Consider the following 22,754-nt stretch of genomic DNA (forward strand, 5'->3'; position numbering starts at 1 on the left):
AATTAGTCCATTAATTTAAGACATGAAGGTCAGTCAATCCGGAACATTTCAAGGACTTTGAAATGTTTCTTGAAGTGCAGTCGCAAAAACCATCAAGCCCTATGATGAAACTGGCTTTCATGAGGACCACCACAGGAAAGGAGGACCCAGAGTTACCTCTCCTCATAGGTTCATGAGTTACCAGAATCAGAAATTGGAGCCCAAATAAATGCTTCAGAATTCAAGTAAGACACATCAGCTGTTCAGAGGAGACTGCGTGAAATCAGGCCTTCATGGTCGAGTTGCTGGAAAGAAACGACCTACTAAATAAAGGCCAAGAAACATGAGAAATGGACATTAGACCGGTGGAAATCTGTCCTTTTGATCGGATTCCAAATTTGAGATTTTTGGTTCCAACCACAGTGTCTTTTGTGAGATGCAGAGTAGGTGAAAGGATGATCTCCATGTGTGGTTCCCACTGAAGCATGGAGGAAGTGTGATGGGTTGCTTTGCTGGTGACACTCAGGGATTTATTTAGAATTCAAGGTACACTTAACCAGCATGGCTACCAAAGCTTTCTGCAGCGATAGGCCATCCCATAGACTCAGCCCTGGTAAAAGCGAAGCCAGGATTGACATCACAGATTAATGAAGATTACATGCATAGCCATTATTGGCCACCAGCTGGATGGATGATTTTGTGTCCCCTGGAGGGCAATAAATCATCAGAGGGGGCTGTCACTCTAATTCTTCGAGGGAATGGCTGATTCTAGAATCCTCATTCCCTTGGAAAAACTATTCACCTTGGGGCTTAGCAGGGAACTAAGGGATGTCCCCCAGCTGTTTGGGTGACTCTGGAGAGCCCCCCCCCCCCTTCAGTAAAGCACAAAGTAAGTCTGCATATTTTCCTGATGTTTCTCTTGGAAAGTAAAAAGCAGGAAATGGGCGCTCTCTCCCTCCATCTGTAAGGGCAGTGGCTGACAGACTTTAAAGAAACCATCCAAGCTCTCTTGCCCTTTCACACAACACTTTGTGGCTGCAGACGGGGTGTGTGACAGAGCTCTCGGAGCGCAGAGTGGCGTGCACTGACAGGGTCATGGCAACCTTTTCAGGGGTGGCCATGGCGAGGGGATTTAGGTCAGCCTGAGCTGACAGTGGGTCACAAAGGAGATTGTCCTCCCTCGCTGTGTCCCAAATCAGCCTGAGATCAGGTGATCGATGCATCACAAAGCAGGGTAGAGCACGCTGAATTCCATATCAACCCCTAGCCACTCCTGTAGATCTGGGCTGTATGTATCAAGCTACTCAGAGTAAAAGTGAAGATTTTAGTGTCAGATTTTCCTTTTAGATCACAATGAATAAGACTACATGGACAGTAGGGCTGCATGATATTGTCCATTTTTAAAAAATGTTTACAAATATTGCAATTGCGATTTGACTTGTGATAGATCAAAACACTTGGATGAACTGTTTGGAATCATAAATTAATTATCTATATTAAGAAGCAAAGTGGAAACGGCATCGTTCTTGTTTGGAACAGACCTGAATTTGACCTAACAGAGCAGGATGCAGACTTAGTGAATGTAACAGCGAGGAGAAGGAACTGCGCTGCTTGAGTGACAGGGGTGGGGCTTGGTGTGTGTGGGAAGCAGCTGCAAGGGAGGGAGGAGAAGAGATGACAAATGGAGTAAATTATAAAAACGGATGTAACGTGGCTGTTCAAAGTATTGCATGCAATATGGATCTCTTGCAACATGGATATTGCACATGTCAATACTGTGATTTTGATGTGAATTAGATTAATTGTGCAGCCCTAACGGGGGAGATGATTCTTGATCAGCACTCCTAACTCTTGACTCTTTATGAATATGGCCCCTGAAAGAATCGGGATAGTTGGAAGCAAGATGGCGACATTACCATTCTTAAATATCCAATCGTCTGAACTCTACAGATGTGCTTGCAAACGGTGGACAGGCTAGGGGCCGCTTAAACCTTAGGCATTTTTCAGATCTGAAAGCATTGGGCAAGTTCTGTTTAGCATATCAGAAGCCAAGTTGGACTTTTTCCACATTTTTGTTATAGCCTGAATTTTACTGTCAAATATTCAACTCCTTTTTATCAAGCCTAAATAAGTACAGGAGTAAAAATGTGCTTAAAATTGTATGGACCCCTTCATTCTAAGGTCACCTCAGTTGAGAAGTGAATTTCAAACACTGATTCTTCCACAAAGACCAGGGAGGCTTTCCAGTGCTTCGCAAAGGAGCACACTTATTGGTAGATGGGTGAAAAAAGAAAAAGCAGACACTTCACCATGCTTAGAGCTATTATCAATTATGCTTTGGATTGTGTATCAGTACACTCAGTCACTACAAAGAACAGATATCCTTCCTAACTCATACACCCAGAGTAAGGAAACTATTAGGTATTTCACCATGAGGCTAACGGGGATTTTCAAATGGAGTTGATGGGCTAAATCAACAATACTAACCTAAATGAGAGTGAAAAGGAAGCCTATACAGAATAAAAATATTCCAAAACATGCATCCTGTTTGTATTAAGGCACTAAAGTAATACTGCAAAAAATGTGTCAAATTAATTATATATTTTTGTCCTGAATACAAAGCGTTATGTTTAAGGGCCAATCCAACATCACAGCATACCACTGCATATTGTCAAGCTTGGTGGTGGCTGCATCATGTTATGTATGTGTTTGTTATCGGCAAGGATGAGGTTATTTTTGATCAAAGGAACTGGAGTGAAGTAAGCACGGCGAAAACCTGGTTCAGACTGCGTTCCAACAGACACTGGGAGACATTCACCTTTCAGCAAGACCATTTCCTAAAACAAGGCCAAATATACATGAGTTGCTTACCAAGACAACATCAAATCAAATCAAATTTTATTTGTCACATACACATGGTTAGCAGATGTTAATGCGAGTGTAGCGAAATGCTTGTGACATGAATGTTACTGGGTTGTCTAGTTAGTTTTGACTTCAATCATGTTGAAAATGGCTGTCTAGCAATAATCAACAACCAACTTGACAGAGCTTGTATAATTTTAAGAATGGACAAATATTGTACAATCCAGTTATGCAAAGCTCTTAGACTTACCCCAAAACACTCATAGCTGTAATCGCTGCCAAAGGCTGTTCTAACATGTCTTGACTAAGGGTTGAATACTTCAAGATATTTTATTTTTTGTAAATGTATGTATTTTTCTTCCACTTTGATAGTGTATTGTGTGGGTCATTGACAAAGGACAGACAGTTAAATCAATTTTATTTCCATGTTGTAACATAAAATGTGTAAAATTCTTGGTTTGAAATACTTTATGAAGGCACTACATGAAGTGCGTAATAGGGATGAGGGGTTGATTTTGAAATGTAAACAATATATATTTGGCCTTCTGAGTGGCGCAGCGATCTAAGGCACTGCTTTGCAGTGATGCAGCGTCACTACAGCCTGTGGTTCTATCCCATAGGGAAGTGCAGAATTGGCCCAGCGTCGTCCAGGTTAAGGGAGGATTTGGCCGGGGGGGGCGTTACTTGGATCATTGTGCTCTAGCGACTCCTTGTAGCGGGCCAGGCGCCTGCAGGCTGACTCTGTCATCAGTTGAACAGTGTTTCCTCCAACACATTGGTGCAGCTGGCTTCCGGGTTAAGAGGGCGGCTGATAAAAGCGCAGTTTGGCGGGTCATGTTTTGACCTTCGCCTTTCACTAGCCTGTTGGGGCATTGCAGCGTTGAGACAAGATTGTAATCACAAAAGGGGGTACTTTTGTTTTCTTTTTTTTTTAATGGCTGACATTCGAGGTTTTGAAGGCTTTGAATACGCAACTTTTTGATTGGGTTTATTTGTTAAGCATTTCACAGAAGTAAATTCTTTATTTTCTCGGGATAAGTACCCACACAATTTATTTCAAGGGAGATGTTGCCTGGACACTTTCAGCTATCAAAATGAATGATTAACTTAGTTCCACCCAATGCAAATATCAACATAAAAAGTGGCATGTTAATATTCTTTTTTACTTCTGCATGAACTCCCTTTCCCAAAATGCCTTGCAGTGTGGCGCTAACCAATCCCAGTGTCTGGGTTTCAACTACCTGGCTTGATGGGACCTCTTGGTCCGCTATCTATATTTACTGTGCAATTTTTTTTGTTGTAATTATTTAAAAAAATATATATTTTTTACTTTACAAAAATATAAACGTAACAATTTCAACTATTTACTCAGTTACATTCATATAAGGAAATCTGCCAATTTAAAATAAAAAAATCATTATTCCTTTAATCATTGGAATTCACATGACTGGGCAGGGGAGCCGCCATGGGTGAGCTTTGGAGGGCATAGGCCCAGCCAATCAGAATGAGTTATTCACCACAATTGCTTTATTACAGACAAATACTTCTGTTTCATCAGCTGTCCGGGTAGCTGGTCTCAGATAATCCTGCAAGTGAAGACTGATGTGGAGTTCCTGGGCTGGCGTGGTTACACGTTGTCAGGCCAGTTGGACGTACTGCTAAATTCTCTAAACCGACATTGGTAGAGAAATTAACGTTTACATTTTCTGCCAACATGTCTGGTAGACATTCCTGTAGTCAGCGTGCCAATTGCACGCTCCCTCAACTTGAGACTAATGTGGAATTGTTGTGACACAACTGCACATTTTAAGTGGCCTTTTGTCCCCAGCACAAGGTGCACCTGTGTACTGATCATGCTGTTCAATCAGCTGCTTGATATGTCACACCTGTCAGGTGGATGGATTATCTTGGCAAATGAGCTTTCCTCACTAACAGACGTTAACAACTTGGTGCACAACATTTGAGAGAAATAAGTGTTTGTGCATAGAACATTTCTTTGATCTTTTATTTCAGCTCATGAAACATGGGACCAACACTTTACATGTTGCATTTCTATATTTTTCTTGTTTTTGTAATTTATTGATTATTAAAATAATTATAAGGCTCCCTCAACCCTGCCACTAGATGCTGATCTTGGGTCAGTTATGCTCTTCCCCATTAATGGTTATAAAAATAAAAAGAAGGGATTTAGTAGGGATGATACCAGAAGCAAATTTTAAGTTCTTTTTGAAAACATGTTATCATCCAGAGTCACATTTTATTTGTTTTCCAAACTTTCTCACGCGCAGTTGTACATTCAGCAGGTTTTTAAAGGACAAAGTTAGATCTGCTTTGTGTTTTCATATTTGCCATAGAAAAAAAATATTGCGACACTGGTCTTGTCACAGCCCTAGGATTGGGGAGTGAATGTTGATCCACATCTGTACCCAGGGGAAACTTAACCCTGGAGCTGTTCTGATTAAGTCTCAAGGGACCTAAAGCACAATATTACAACTGCCCCCCCCACCCACCACCTCACCACTCAATTGCCACCGTTCTCACCTCCCCAGCCCTATAATTTAAGGCCACTCCCCTCCAATCCTCTTCTCCCACCAGCCAACTCTGCCCCTCATCTCCTGGTGTGGGAACTTGTGGCAGTCTCAGCCCCCCCCGCACCATGCTGTCTGCTCTCAGCCTGTAGCCACCAGACCCCCGATTGACGAGGCGTCATCCAATTAGACCTCCCTATTTAGCCTAAGTCTGAGTGGTGGACTTCCTTGTTAACATAGTCCTAATGCTTTATTGGTCAAGGGGTGTAAGGCGTGTCTCGTTCTCCATATCCCCCTATACGGTTTTAAATCCTGTAATCCTCTAAGGGTCTAGGTGGGTGGGTGTCGAGCATCCAAGGGCACTTGTGCATGTGAACTATGGTCCAAGGTTTTGTTGTGCGTGTGAACCTATATTCTTACAACACACTTTGGAACAGGAGTCTTGTATTGTGGTTCCCAGACTTGTCTCTAGACGTGTTTAGGCGTCATATGATCAGCAGCAAGCAGCTCCCATTGCCTGGGGTGTACAATATGGGGAGAACAAGTTCATCTCACTTATAATGGCGTGTGTGTAATGCACTTGCAAAGCACTTAACCCTAATGTAATCCAGGGGTGTCGTACTACTATTGCTGACCCTGTAAAACAACACATTTCATTGCACCTATCCGGTGTGTGACATTTGTTTTTGTTTGTTATTTTTATAAAAAATCAAATGTCTGCGCACAAGCATGTGGGTGGGGGTATTGGTGTTTGTAGGTATTTTGAGCCCTCAAAGTGTGTGTTTTTCTGGAATGTGGAGCACCGGTGTCTCTTTGGGGGGAGGGGGGTTGACACTGTTGGGGACCTGAGTCTTTGTTCCATCGCTTGCCCACACTCCTCCTTTATCCCCCCCAATCCATCCATTGCGGCAGCTGTCACTTAATCCACCTAATCACTGAGGGAGAGGGTGTGTATTAAATGAGACTGACTGGCCCCCTCTTCTCTCGTGCGCTACTGACGCTCTCTCTCCTGATGCTAACATCACTCTTTATCATATACTCAGAAGAATACAGACACCCTCTCGTGCTACCGCTCTGTTTTTCTCATGCACACAAACACGTAATAGAAATTCTCTCCTTTCTAGCGTTAACGACTGCCACACACACACACACGCATGCATGTGTAGACATGCGCACGCACATTTTGTCACATGTAAAGGCTACACATGCTCAGATTCCACACACCCAGACAGATGTGTTGGTCACTTGCAGGGCAGCCCCCCCACATGGATGCACACATCTTAAACAGACAATCACCATTCAGGACCCCCATAAATGTACACATTCATGTGCGGCATGGACACACAGATGGGGGGTGGTCAGAAGCTGCACTGCGTGTCATGGGATGATCCATGTCAAATAATCCATCTTTGGAGAGGCATCTGTTGTGCGTCTGCATCAGACAGGAGTGTGGCAGACAGGCAGGCAGCCATCCTAGGCATGCCCTAGCCAAGCTCCTTGTCCCCATCCCCAGCCTCTGCCCAATCTCTCTACACACTCACACCCTCTCAGACAACCCACTTTTAATCCCACAGCAGTGCACAGCCAGCCAGTAGGATCCCCTCGATCAGATCAACACACACACCACAGTCCGTTCTCTCCTTCTGTGCCTCTCCCCGTCATACGAACTTTACAATCTCCCTCACGAAACATATAGTGCATATATCAGTGGCATAGCCACAGCGGTAGTCATAAATAGTGGAGATCTGCCCTTGATGACTGACATGATAGTGTGAGTCCTGCAAAGTGGCTATTTAGGTCAGCTGGTTGCCTAGCAGTGTGACCTGCTGGCCAGCTAGATTGTTACCCCAGCGGTGGTCATGTTATGACGTGTGTGCTGTCGCTTGTCAGCTAAATGAGACTGCTTGTGAAGTTATGTTACATCACATTGGAAATGGTGGAGGGTAGTAGGACTAACGACAAGGGTTGAATGTAGTGGTGGCAGTGTTATTGGCCCGGTCTAGACAGTGACAGCCCCTAGAGGCACGTGTAGATTTGAAAGCATTGCATAGGTGTAAGAAATATGAAAATGTCCAATTTGCCTACCAGCGGGCAAAGTGGTAAGTTACAACTCCACTTTGGATAACAACCAATCTTTCTATTAAATGCCCAAAGGGGGATGTAGGCTGGATCAGTTGCTCCGTTTATGTCATGATTTCATTCCGAGGGGGAAGGGATGGGTCTTTGAGTCTGACTCCGTTTCTGCTCCCCATCGCCTGACTGATAGTACAGTATCCTCAGTCATGGTATATCCTACACTCAGTGTATAAAACATTAGGAGAACCTGCTCGTTCCACGACAGACTGACCAGGTGAAAGCGAATGTTACTTGTTAAATCCACTTCAATCCGTGTAGATGAAGGGCAGGAGATGGTTTAAAGAATTAAGTCTTGAGACAATAGAGACATGGATTGTATGTGTGCCATTCAGAGGCCTTTTGAATGATGTTTGGTAGTAGGTGCCAGGTGCACCTGTTTGTCAAGAATGCAACGCTGCTGGGATTTTCACGCTCAATAGTTTGCTGTGTGTATGAAGAATGGTCCACCACCTAAAGGACATCCAGCCAACTTGACACAACTGTGGGAAGCATTGGAGTCAATATGGGCCAACATTCCTGTGGCACGCTTTCTGGTCCGTGCCCCAATTGAGGCTGTTCTGAGGGCAAAAAGGGGTGCAACTCAATATTGGGAAGGGGTTACTAATGTTTTGTACTTTCTGTGAATATCAACATGACAAGTGGATCTTATGCCTCACAGGAGGAGGAACAGAATCATGATAGGATTACTATTTTTCTTTCCAAAAAATTGAAGGAAAGATGGACGGAATCACCTGAATATACAGCAACCACTCACAATGACAAGTTCTTGATATCTCAAAGGCCACAGTACAACTGGGTTGTATTCATTCGACATCAAAAGGAATAAAACCGACAAACGGGGAGGGCGGGGGACTACCTGGACCTGCAAAACGTTTTAAACATTTGAAACCCTTTCTGTTGTACGCCCCAATGAACACGACCTTGGTTCTTCCTTCCAATCAGTGTCCTTAATCCAGGGTTTCCCAAACTCTGTCCTAATGTCCCCCCCCCCCCCCAGTGCATGTTTTGGTTTTCTTGCCTTAGCACTACACAGCTTGATGATGATTTGGTTATTTGAATAAGTTGTGTGGTGCTGGGGCAAAAACTAAACATGCACCAAGGGGGGACCCCAGGACTGAGTTTGGGAAACCCTGCCTGTCAATAAATGTACCTACCGGGGAGGAAAGTAAACCAGCAGGACTGTGTACCTTGAGGTGTTGGATTTGACTAACCCTGATGTAGAAACTGACACGTTTCAGCCAGGGCTGTCAAATTTAACGCGTTAACTGTAATTCACTTTTGGATTTAACATTTTTTTAATTAATTTTTTTACTCATTTAATAGCAAGTTTTTTTTTTCGCCCCCAAAATATTTTTCCGCACGGACCCTTAAGCTCGGTAGACAATGCGCACTGTGCTCTCGGGCGGCAGCAGCAGTATAGCAAGCTCTCTTGCGGTGCTAAGACAGTCACTATGCACAGCTACGAGTAACAATTAAGGAACATTTTATAGAATGTTCAACCATTAACCCCATTCCCCTGGTGTTTTCTTTAGATAACAGCAAACACTTAATTTGCTCAGAAGTAGCTAGCTAGTTAACCAAACGAGAATGTTCAGAATGCAATGGCTGAATGCCTCTAGATTCAAGTCTTAATTTCCCACATTTATTTTAATCAGAACATGCGCAAAAAATTGAATAGATGTCATTTTTTTTCTGTAGTTTTCAGGTCAAAAGATTTAAGCAAATGACTCCAATTTTAGTTCTATCAAATTGTGACTAGTGGATAAGAAGTAGCCTAGGCTAGATCTAATAGCTGTATGACATTTTACATTAACTCAGATTTGGTTTATCTGTTATTATTACTTAGAAAAGTGTTTACTTAGATGTTGTACTTTTCCTACCCTGTAATCAAAATAGTGCCTCCAGGAAGTATTCGCACCCCTTGACTTTTCATTGAAATAGAATTTTAAATTATTATTTTAATTTTATTGTCAACTGTATACTGGGGCGGCAGGGTAGCCTAGTGGTTAGAGCGTTGGACTAGTAACCGAAAGGTTGCAAGTTCATATCCCATATCATCTTGATTAGGTATGTATTCAACCCCCAGAGTTAATACATGATATAATCACTTTTGGCAGCAATTACGCTTGTAAGTCTTTCTGGGAATGTCTCGAAGCGCTTTGCAGAACTAGATTGTAAGATTTTAAAAATTCTTCAAGCTCTGTCAAATTGGTTGATAATTGCTTAACAACCATTTTCAGGTCTTGTAGATCTAAGTCAACTGTAGTTCGGTCACTAAGGAACATTCACTGTCTTCTTGGTAAGCAACTCCAGTGTCGATTTGGCCTTGTTTTAGGTTATTGTCCTGCTGAAAGGTGACTTGATCTCCTAGTGTATGGTGGAAAGCAGACTGAACAAGGTTTTCCTCTAGGATTTTGCCTGTGCTTAGCTCCATTCCTTTTTATTTTATCCTGAGAAACTCCACACTCTTTAACGATTACAAGCATACCTTTAACATGATGCAGCCACCACTATGCTTGAAATATGGAGAGTGGTAATATGTTTGGGGCAGATCAATACCTTGTATTTGGGACAAAAAGGGAATTTCTTTGCAGTATTACTTTATTGTCTTGTTGCAAACAGCATAGATGTTCTGGGATATTTTTATTCTGTACAGGCTTCTGTTTTTTCACTCTGTCAATGAGGTTAGTATTGTGGATTAACTGTTTTTGATCGATCCTCAGTTTTTTATCACAACCATTAACCTCTCTAGGGTATGTGGGATGCTAGCGTCCCATCTGGCCAACATCCAGTGAGATTGCAGACGCCAAATTCAAATACAGAAATACTCATAAAAATTCAGAAAACAAAACATATTTTACATAGTTTTAAAGAATATTGACTTGTGAATCCACCCACGATGTCAGATTTTAAAAATGCTTTACGGCGAAAGCATACCTTACTATTATTTGAGAACATAGCCCAGTTGACAAATTATTACAAACAGTAACCAGCCAAGCAGAAGCTTTACAAAACTCAGAAATAGAGAAGATTAATCCCTTACCTTTCTTTGATCTTCATATGGTGGCACTCAGAAGACATTCATTTACTCAAATGTTCCTTTTGTTCGATAGTCTCTTTTTATCCAAAAACCTCCGTTTTGTTTGCGTTTTCTTCAGTAATCCACAGGCTCAAACGCAATCAAAACAGGCAGACAATCCAGATTGTATCCGTAAAGTTCATAGAAACATGTCAAACAATGTTTCTATTCAATCCTCAGGTTGTTTTTAGCCTAATTGATCTATAATATTTCAACCGGACAATAACGTCAATATAAAAAGGTAAACAAGAAATGCACTCTCTCGGGATTGCGCATGAAAAGCTCTGTGACACGTCAGGGTCCACTCATTCAGACTGGTCTTTCTCCCTCATAAGAATACAAGCCTGAAACAATTTCTAAAGACTGTTGATATCTAGTGGAAGGCATATGAACTGCAAATTGAGTCCTAAGTCAATGTCCTAAGTTAATGGCATTGAATAGAAACTACAAAAAAAAAAAAAACTTCCTGAATGGATTTTTCTCAGGTTTTTGCCTGCCAAATCAGTTCTGTTATACTCATACACTATTTTAACAGTTTTGGAAACTTTAGTGTTTTCTATCCAAATCTACCAGTTTATATGCATATCATATCTTCTGGGCCCGAGTAGCAGGCCTTTTTACTTTGGGCATGCTTTTCATCCAAAATTCCGAATGCTGCCCCCTACCCTAGAGAAGTTAAACACTGAATGAGTGTTTATATGCACAGTAATAATTCAATATTTAAACTGATTATGGTAGCAGGCAGAGTATTCAATAGTCATGCAAACACCTTACTTTGCTTATCATAATCTGGGTACGGTCAAAATCGAAGTAAGAATAGGCCGATTTTAAAACACCACAATCATTAAAATATGCTAAGCAAAAATAACGTTGCTGCATTTATCAGAGTGCCATCAGGTAGGCTGATTTCAGATGTGTCCATGTAAACAGGATTATTAGAGATCCTTCTTGCCAAGCATGCAAACATTTTAATCAAACTATTATATTAATCTGACTGACTATTGACAGTAATCACATTGTTTTTAAAGTCACCATTGGCCTCATGGTGAAATCCTTGAGCAGTTTCCTTCCTCTCCTGCAGAACCTGTTATGGCTGCATCCCTTTGTTCTCAATTTCCGCCTGAAGACATACCATAATCTAACTGACTGTAGCTCAGCCCCAGAGGCAAGGATATGCATATTCTTGGTATCATTTGAATGGAAACATTCTGAAGGTTGTGGAAATGTTAATTGAATGTAGGAGAATATAACACAGTAGATATGGTGGAAGAAAAGAGAAAGAAAGAGCATACTTTTTCTGTTTTTATTGTTGTAGTATCATCTTTCACATGTACTAGAATAGCCACACAGTCAGATAGGATGCTGGATCTAATTTTGATAGATAACACAAGAGGGCAACTGTAGGTGTCCAAAGTTTCAGACTGATAACTTCAGGAATGGGTGAGCTACATGACATTTAGCATGAAGTCACCCAGGTGTCCCCCACAAGTTGCCTAAATGTATCCAAGTGGCTGAATTGGTGAAATGACCTATAACTATATACATCAGTGCAAATAACTATATACAACATATCAAAAAGCAATTCTAACACACACACACAAGATTAGAAAATAAATATTTAAAAAAAAACAGTACACCCCTTGGAAGTCCTCGTCATAATATTTTGTTGCCTGTGCCATGTCCCATAGCAGTCTCTTTCTGATGTAAAGCAGAGGCAAACTGAACAAGTGGTGCATTTCATGTGACACAGAACACAACGACGCCTCCATGCTGTGCCCTTTTGGCCCTGAGGCACAGTCATGCCTGCAGTAATGAACTGTGGCATATGAACACCACTGGGGGCACAGGTAGAGTGGGCAGCTTGGTACCGGGGGCTCCCAGTCGGAGCCGCTATCACTGTGAAAGAAAACAACATAAAATACAAAAAAAATTGAGCCTTTTATCATCACATAAAATAAACATATGTATTGTATAGAGCAGAGGGAACAGTCACTAAGGTGTTCCATTCAACTCCGGCCATTGTTGTATGTGTGTGTATGTGCGCACACACACACAAACTATACATTTCATTGCAAAAAAAAAAACTTACATTATATATTTTTTTATTTCATAAAACGGCATTAGCACTTACCCGTCCAGAAGTACGTCCTGTCCTTGCAGAAACAGCTCCTCAGTTCGTTTGAATCATAACACTCCAAGATTCCTCAAACAAAAAATCTCACTTTCACTTTTTCACTTTCACTTGAGTTTGACTTCGCTTTACATGATTTATTCGCCATGATATCTTCAATGAAATCGTTGAAACTACAACTTTCCGAAATACAGCTGCACGTAAAACTCCTCTGATCGTCAAGGCGAGAATGGAGTTCCCTGCGCGTGCGATTACAAACAAGGAATTGTGGTCCAACCCCAAACCATTACATACTGGTGTTTACCTCAGCTCATTGGCTATCTACCCAGCTAGATTTCAAGAAGATCAGTGGTCATTGGGCAGAAATATAGTCAATCAATGAAGCTTCGCTAAAATTATTAGTGCGTAAGGTAGTCATTTATCGTTGTCTTCAAATCAGCTCACTTCGGTCAATACTCCCTGCAAAAAAAACAATGACGTTTGACTGTGTTGCAAACATCCAGAGGAATGCACTGAAACCCACCATGACTAGATAAACGATTGTTTACAGAGGGCAATCACGCCGAATGCTCCGTAAAAAAATTGAAAGATGGAATTCACGGCACAAACGGTTTACAAAATGTTTAGATTTAGGCTATAAAATGGATTTTATCAAAGAAAATGGCACTTTTTCTACTACATATCAGAATGTGTAAACTGTCATGGAGGAAAATGTTTCTGTTCTTGATTGCTCTTCTCAAACAAAAGCATGGGATTTGTTCTCTGTGTAATAGCTATTTTAATTTGGAAAACGTAGTTTGATTACCAAGATTCTAATCTTTTGAAGGGTGTGAGACACTTGCATTTTCAAGAATGTTTAATGTTACGAAGTTGTGTTTTTAGTTGTCACACTGAAATTTCCCCTGATGTTGGTCCCTGTACGGAGATCGCAGCCATAATAGGTTTTAAGACGCATGTGTCTTTGTAGTGACTGGGTGTATTGATACACCATCCAAAGTGTAATTAATAACTTCATGTTCAAAGGGATATTCAATGTCTGCTTCCCCCATCTACTAATAGGTGCCCTTTGAGGCATTGGAAAACTTCCCTGGTCTTTGAAAGTCTGTGTTGCCCAGCAACAGCCCCAAAACATCACTGCTCTAGAGGAGATCTGCATGGAGGAATGGGCCAAAATACCAGCAACAGTGTGTGAAAAGCTTACAGACTTACAGAAAACGTTTGACCTCTGTCATTGCCAACAAAGGGTATATAACAAAGTATTGAGAAACTTTTGTTATTGACCAAATACTTATTTTCCACCATAATTTGCAAATAAATTCATTCAAATCATACAATGTGATTTTCTGGATTTTTTTTCTTATTTTGTCTGTCATAGTTGAAGTGTACCTATGATGAAATAATGTTTTGCCCCACTGTACCTACAACCCAATATTTTAAATCTTTAAACATAATTAGGGTAAAATTTTGAAAAATTTCAAAAATGTGATTTACTCTGTCACATGGTTTTATGTAGTTAACTAACAATTTTATTTAAACATTTGACACCCCTATTTTTCAACACACACATTGTGCGTAGGCTATGTCTCCCATGGCTCTATTTTTTTCTAGGCAAGGTGCTCCTGTGTCACATTCCTAGTTCAGGAATAATGCTCTTTGGCAGAATGTACATATGTTAGAGCCCCGATGGTCATGAGTTCTGACTCTCCGCTCGCTCTCTCTCTCTCTCTCTCTCTAGCGGGCGTACTCCCTCATCGTGGAGGCCTGGGACTGGGACAACTCCACCCGCAACAGTGAGTACAGAATTGCATACAGCCACTCACCCTTCCTTTCTTTGCCATTACCATGGTTACCACCGTTAAATTTTTGGAGACACTTTATTAACACGGTAGCGCTACTGTAACTGGAGGAATAGAGTTGGTGCATTTGCTAACGGTGAACTGTATTAACTGGCTAGTTAATCATCATGTCTAACTGTGGGAAGTAAAACAATTCTCTTATTTACTGTTGATTAGCCATTGCAAATATCTGCCATTTTGGAGACTGAGTTTAATGCTAGCAAAGTATCTCTAGTAATGTTTGTCACGATTTTGTAACGTCTCCACTTTCCAATCGTAATAGTCCTACCTGATCAAAGGGAACATCAGAGGGTAGCTAGGTGGCCATTGTTTTAGTCCCACAGAGTTTAGATTAATGGAAGCGATGCAATTTGAGATTAAATATACCACTCCTCTAGGGCGATAAGAGGGTTAGGTGTGTTGCAATGGGTGGTTCAGATATCTGGAAATATCCTGGCTTGCCTTGACGAAAACACATGGAGTGCCATGGGCTACACAATAAAAAATAAAAAAAAATCTAAATTGATTCACTTTTTATTTGCGTAATAAATCCTACAGTTATATACTTTCTTTATATATGATAATTGAACAAAGCGTTCATCCTGTGTTTGCCCCACTTTTGCCACATGGGCACAAACTTTTTTTTTTTTTTTCTTTCTTTTGTTGATAGGATTGGGGTCATATGCCACTCGGCACTACTTCCAAGTCCCGACCACAAATCAATTGGTTGTAGAACATTTTGGTGTCAGATACTCTGTCAACCACCTCGCACAGACTGGTCTGCTCCTACCCTGCATAACAATCTATAGGCCTATTGGTGGAAATGGCTTCAGAAAAACTTGTGTGGGTTTTAGCTCCGAGGGTCTTCCACTTGGCAGCTGTATCCTGTTTTCTCCCTGGGCCGTCCTCTGGGTGTGCTCCCATCTCCCCTTTTTACTGCTTGAGGAAATGTTGTGAGGCAGAACTGATGGAGGAATATAGGTTGTGAGCAGAGGTGATGGACGCTAGTGTGTGTCTGTGTGCATGGTCCCACGGCTGTCCTCCTGAATGTACTACTGAATGCATTCTGATTTGTGTATCCTGGTGAATGCTGCAGGTACTGACATTTTGTGTTTAGGCAGCGGCCACAGAGCTTGTATAAATCTGTCAAAAATGTATCATCCAATGGCGTTTCAGTGGCTCATATGTTGACGGACAACGATGAGTACGGAAGAGCATCCACATTTGTTTTTATTATGCAACTTGTTACTTTTGATGAACTAATGTCAATTTCATCTGTTTTTCATCAGTGTCTGGCCACGGCCTGGTGCGTCATTCACATTAACCATAAGCAATCCATTACTTTGCGCCGGATGTCAATCATTTCAATGGGCGATCTCCACAATGGAGAGGAATTCCAATGCCCCCTTGTAGTTGTAGGCTCCGTTTCGAAACGTATACTGTGCGTCTTCAGTACGTCCAGAGTCCATCGAAGAACAGGAAGTTACCAAACCACAGAAGAACATTTGGTTTTCCACGATGGGTTTACGGGATAGCTAGCAACTTGTAAACAATTACCTGTTGCTGTAAGTGAATATTGTTTTGTTAAAAAAATAATACACATGGGCATGTAAGCCAATTTATACTTTCTGTTGCCTCCCCTTTTTTAGATTATTGTGATGGTAGTGGTGTTTTTTGTTTGAGGATTATTAGGTGGAGGGTGCTAGCTACAGTAAAGCCTAGCTTTTAGAAACAAGTTGAGGAAAAAGTAACTAAACAAAACATATTTTATCAACTGAAACGATATGTTTCTCCTGTCTTAAATGAAAATGCCCTTTTTAACATTCTCCCAAATTAAACCTCTGACAGACTCTCCTCCAGCTTGTCTTGCTTTGTGAAACAACTATATTGCATGACGTTGACATACCGCATAATGAAATGCATCACGATGCAAACAGGGCATTGGTCCTGTCTTGAAATTAAAATAGTGTGGCTGTAAGCCATTAAGGCAGATATAAGCTGACTGGGTTGGCTAGCTACTGGCTAATTAGCGCTGCGGCGCTAGCCCTTTAGCCCCATGCTGATGTCACCATGCTCTAATGGCTGCCAAACTGCAAAGTATGTGGCATCCACATTAATTAACTCACTGACAGAGCTGCTGCTATGATTTGATTTATTTTATTATTATAGTTTCATGCATCTTATAAGACACTTTGATATAGCAAAATGTAATAATCGTATCTATGTACAGTGCCTTCAAAGTATTTACACCCCTTGACTTTTTCCACATTTTTGTTACAGCCTCAATTAAAATTGATTTAGATTTTTTTCACGTGCCTACACACCCCATAATGACAAAGCAAAAACATTTTTTGGGGAAATTCTTGCAAATTTATTAACAATGAAAAGGTCTGAATAGTGGTTTTCAACAAGGATCTCTCTGTACTTTACTCCATTCATCGCTACCTCGATCCTGCCACTGAAAAACATCCACACAGCATGATGCTGTCACCATGCTTCCCCATGGGGATGGTGCCAGGTTTCTTCCAGATGTGAGACTTTGCATTCAGGGCAAAGAGTTCAATCTTGGTTTCATCAGACCAGAGAATTTTGTTTCTCATGGTCTGACACTCTTTAGGTGCCTTTTGGTAATGATTAAAGTGGAGATTGGTGGAGTGGAGTGCTGGTGGAGATTGGTGGACCATGATTGGTGGAGTGCTGCAGAGATGGCTGCCCTTCTTCTGGAAGGTTCTCCCATCTCCACAGAGGAACTCTGAAGCTCTGTCATAGTGACTAACGGGTTCTTGCTCACTTCCCTGACCAAGACCTTTCTCCCCCAATTACACATTTTGGGGCAGCCAGCTCTAGGTAGAGTCTTGGTAGTTCCAAACGTCTTCCGTTTTAAGAATGATGGAGGCCACTGTGTTCTTGGGGACCTTGAATGCTGCAGACATTTTTTGGTCCCATTCCCCAGATCTGTGCCTCGACACAATCCTGTCTCGGAGCTCTACGGACAATTCCTTCGACCTCATGGCTTGGTTTTTGCTCTGACATGCATGCACTGTCAACTGTGGCACCTTATATAGACAGGTGTGTGCCTTTTCAAATCATGTCCAATCATTTGAATTTACCACAGGTGGACTCCAAGTTGTAGAAACCTCAAGGATGTTCACTGGAAACCTGATCTCAATTTCGAGTTTAATAGCAAAAGTTCTTATGTAAATAAGGTATTCAGTTTTTTGTTTTTTTTCATGTGCAAAAATTTCTACAAACCAGTTTTTGCTTTGTCATTATGGTGGAGTTGTGTGTAGATTGGTGAGGGAAATATGTTATTTTTAATTCATTTTAGAATAAAGCTGTAACATCACGTGGTCTGAACTTTCGGAATACACTAGATATCTAGGTACACATGGCCAAATCTATGTGGACACCCCTTCAAATTAGTGGATTTGTCTATTTCAGCCACATCCGTTGCTGACCGGTGTATAAAATTGAGTACACCGCCATGCAATCTCCATAGACAAACATTGGCAGTAGAATGTCCCGTACTGACAGTAGAATGACTTTCAACTTGGCACCTACATATGATGCCACCTTTCCAGCAAGTAAGTTTGTCAAATTTCTGCCCTGCTAGAGCTACCCCAGTCAACAGTAAGTGCTATTATTGTGAAGTGGAAACGTGTAGGAGCAATAACGGCTCAGCTGCAACGTGGTAGGCGACACAAGCTCACAGAACGGGACCGCTGAGTGCATGTAGAAATCGTCAGTCCTCAGTTGCAACACTCACTACTGAGTTCCAAACTGCCTCTGGAAGTAACGTCCATACAATAAGTGTTCGTCAGGAGCTTCGTGAAATGCTTTCCAAGACCGAGCAGCTGCACACAAGCCTAAGATCGCAATGCCAAGCGTCGGCTGGAGTGGCATAAAGCTCGCCGCCATTGGACTCTGGAGCAGTGTAAACGCGTTCTCTGGAGTGATGAATCATGCTTCACCATCTGGCAGTCTGACGGACAAATCCGTGTTTGACGGATGCCAGGAGATCGCAACCTACCCCAATGCATAGTGCCAACTAAAGTTTGGAGTAGTAATGGTCTGGGGTGGTTTTTCATGGTTCGGGCTAGGCCCCTTAGTTCCAGTGAAGGGAAATTGTACCACTATGACATTCCAGGCGATTCTGTACTTCCAAGTTTGTGGAAGGGCCTTTCCTATTTTCAGTATGACAATGTCGCTGTGCACAAAGCGAGATCCATTAAAAAAAATGGTTTGTCAAGATCGGTGTGGAAGGACTTGACTGGCCTGCACAGAGCCCTGACCTCAACCTCATCGAACACCTTTGCGATAAATTGGACCGCCGACTTCGAGCCAGGCTTAATAGCCCAACATTGCCTGACCTCACTAATGCTCTTGAGGCTGAATGGAAGCAATTCAGAAGAGTGGAGGCTGTTATAGCAGCACTGGGCATTTTGTAATGAGACGTTCTATGAACGTGGTGGGGTGAATTTGTTTATTGACAGGTGTGGCATATCAAGAAGCTGATTAAACAGCATGATCATTACACAGGGGGGACAATTAAAGGCCAATTAAATGTGCAGTTTTGTCACTCGACACAATGCCACAGATGTCTCAAGTTGAGGGAGTGCAATTGGCATGCTGACTGCAGGAATGTCCACCAAAGCTGTTGCCAGAGAATTTAATGTTAATTTCTCTACCAAAAGCCGCCTCGATGTAATTTGGCAATATGAACACAATTGCATTTTATCAATGGCAATTTGAATGCACCGAGATGGCCCTCAAGAGCTCGTCACCATTGTTGTGCCATCACCTCATGTTTCAGCATAATGCACGGCCCCATGTCGCAAGGATCTGTACACAATTTCTGGAAGCTGAAAATGTCTTCCGTGGCTTTTATACTCACCAGACATGTCACCTATTGCCATGTCTTGACTTTGAAAGGGTATGTATATATGCATGTGATGACTAGAGGCACAATAAGATTTAGCGTGTGTGTTGACTCACCAACATTATGTCATCCAGTAGGGCCCCCGGGGACCTCAGGAAAGAGCCTGAAAGGCTGTTTGCGTTGTTTATCAAGCAGGATGTGCTGTGGACGGCTCAGTGTTTAGACACTGAACAGTGCTGCCCGGGGGCCATTGTTCTCTGTCTGGAAGCACTGGGGGTTATTTCTGTTATTGTTGCTTAATTTGTCCGATGTTGTCAGAGGAAGGTGTGTGTGCGCGCGCGCTCATGAGATTGGGATATGTGTTGTAAAGGAACGCAAGGGAGGCGGGGCAGCCCGGAGCATTGGGGCAGAGGAAATCGCAGGCCCCCTATTTCCACAGCGTCTGTTTGTCGTCTCTGATCCCACTGTGATAGTGCCTTCATTGTCGGAGTTGGCCGAGCAGAGAGATTGAATAGTAATTGTGAGCGTAGCATGCTGCGGGCTAGCACCTTTCCACCCCCCCCCCCATAAACAGTAATGCCTGTTTGGATGCAAAGAGCATAGCGGTATTAGCATACACCACTGAGGATAGCAAAATGGTTGTTTTGCTATAGATTGAGTTGGGTACTTCAAATTCAGGTGGTCATTTGCCAACTGGACCACCATGTGAGCATCTCCCTCACACCACAGATTTTAATCTACTCTTTGTTGGTTGTTTCTGTATGAGCTAGTGAGATAATAATTTGGACACTGCTGAATTGGATGTGGCAGGTCTTCCCAGGTTAATCGGGGCAAGTTGTGTCTTGTGAAAGTTGGCTTCCTTTCGGTCTCCTCATTATCACTGATCGAATTGTTGGAAGCAATAAAGTAGAATCCTATTTACTAACGGTAACAAGGAATCAATTTTATTGATGCGCAGTCCTGGTGTATTCTTGCAACCATCAATGACAATGCACTAGGTCAAGGGTCACCAACTATATTAAGCTTTAGGCCAGGGGTGGGCTAACCTTTTGGTTCGAGGGCCATATTGGGGTTTTGAAATTCAATGGAGGGCTGCACAGATTTTTTGGCGGACCAATTTTGTTTGTCAAAATCAATTTGCAGGTTAGAAAAATAGTAGTTATTTGAAAATGTATAGGTCCATTAGAAATTCTACATACTTTCTGTCTAGTTTTAATGTTGAGTTTCCTTGTTTTGTTTTTCTTCTTTACTTTAACCTCTCACGGGCGTGATTAAATGGGCTCAGATTCTGCCTGCTGGGCTAGTTTGCCACCGCTGGCTTGCCCATCTTCTCAGATGCCTCTGATTTTATAATGACTATAATAAAGTAAATCAGACTGCAAATTGACAATTTAACCTGATCTAACAAACTTCAATTTTAATGAATACTAACATGTTATACCTTGATTACACTTACACCCGTGCAAATGCCATTCTCTGTTGACAATTCCATTGACCGTCAGGACCATTTAAAATGTTTTTCTTCATAACCTGAAACTTTCGTTTTAAACTTCCTTTTTTGGCAGATGACGAGGAGCTGCTGATTGAGCGGAGCATCCACACGGGCATGATCAACCCTGGCGACCACTGGCAGACCATCCAGCACGATGGGCCCGTGGCGCGCCTCGAGTACCGCATCCGTCTCAAGTGTGACGAGAACTACTACGGCAGCAAGTGCAACAAGCAGTGCCGGCCACGTGACGACTACTTCGGCCACTACCGCTGCGAGCAGTCCGGCAACCGCGTGTGCCTGGAGGGCTGGATGGGCGAAGACTGCCAGACGGGTGAGTTGGCGATCTTGGCACGTTAACATATGATCCCAATTCAGCGGGGGAGGGGACAAATTCCATCAGGTGACAATTGTATATGGGTACTGCGCATGCTAGGTAGCTCTGAGCTCTTTAGTCCAGGTGTTATAGGTATAAACAGTGGCCTTTTTATTAAAAGCCGGTCTATGGCCTCCGCTGCTTGATAAATGTAAATGGCCCGCTCCCCTGATTTTATAGTCCATTGGTAATCCTCCTTGATCTGCAGAGTACATGCTTCCGATAGAATGTAGTCAGTTTAAAGCTGCTATATTGTAACATTTCAGCAAAAAACATTTTTTTTTTTTTTACAGTCAATTCCAATTGTTTTAGTGTATGACTGCATTAGTTTCTTTCCTGATCATGCTCTTGAAATAAGTCATTTCAGATGCTTAAACTACTGTTATATTATTTTCGACCTCAGAGGACCTTCTATTTCTTTTACATTTTTTTTTGTATACGCTGAAGATGGCCAGCTAGGCCACTGACCATAAATAATGTCCATCAGGGACCTAAAGGGAGGCAGGTGCCCTGACTTTCATTATTCACAACTCAAAATTCATAACATACCAACAGCCTCTGCAGCCAAAATGTCAACATTTATATAAGCCTATTTTATTTTCTACAACAGAGACCGCAAGCTAGTGCCAGTGACTCAGAGTGAATGATGTAGATATGCTATTTAGCTATGCTTTTGAAACAAACGTGTTTTTTACTTGATTTGAATTTGCTCTGCTGCTGATATCTCTTACTGGCAAGCAGTCAAATTGAGCCGTTCTTTGTCCCTAACAGTGTGACACATCCAACTCAAAGTAGCTTCCTACCAGTATTCAAGTGTCCCAGTGGCCACTACATGAAGTCTGACGAGTGCACTCTTGGGGAGGTGGTCTTTTCTGGGATTCAAGAAATTGGCATTTTGATGTGCAATTCATAAAATAAAGTATTTCAGAAAATTCCAAAAATCCATTTAATCTGCGAAGGCACATTTTCGTAGTAGGGCAAAAGGGCAGATGCTTGGCAGCTAGTTGAACGGTCTCTAAAGCATGTTGTCCATTTTAATTTCACCTCAAAGATTGAAATTCCCTTACTACTTTATCATGGACATTATGTGGAGAAGAGATATTACTGAGATCACCTTTTTAAAGCTTGTTAGACTAGCCACCCCTGTCTATTCCCCCTCGTGCTGCAGCTGTCATGTGAAAATAGCATGCACACACACTGGCACAGAGGCTGTCTCAGGACTGGGTGTTTATCATTCTGTAGTAGGCTACACCTGTCAGTCAGCTGGTGGACACATCCTACTCCATGCTGTAGACCTATCAATAAGGTGTTAACTGACCATTCAGTGCTTCAGGGTGTGTTCATTGTCATAGTGACACTGCAATTAATACTTTAATGTACATCTAATGAAAACATATTGAAACTCATATTTAAATGTAGCAATTCAACAACAAACGCTGTTTAGCCTGCGTGTCTTTTAC

The 22,754-nt window shown here is 42.0% G+C and overlaps 1 protein-coding gene across 2 annotated transcripts in view; it reads left to right on the forward strand.

Moving 5' to 3' along the window:
• Positions 1–22,754, forward strand: part of jag2b (jagged canonical Notch ligand 2b) — a 104,959-nt gene that overhangs the window by 23,336 nt on the left and 58,869 nt on the right. For both annotated transcript variants that reach the window (XM_024420559.2, XM_024420561.2), the window contains exons 3-4: positions 14,451–14,505; positions 20,995–21,252. In XM_024420559.2, coding sequence (XP_024276327.1) covers positions 14,451–14,505; positions 20,995–21,252 — 313 coding nt within the window. The remainder of the gene's footprint in view (positions 1–14,450; positions 14,506–20,994; positions 21,253–22,754) is intronic.

Source organism: Oncorhynchus tshawytscha, linkage group LG05 (genome assembly GCF_018296145.1).
Source record: "Oncorhynchus tshawytscha isolate Ot180627B linkage group LG05, Otsh_v2.0, whole genome shotgun sequence".
NCBI lineage: Eukaryota > Metazoa > Chordata > Actinopteri > Salmoniformes > Salmonidae > Oncorhynchus > Oncorhynchus tshawytscha.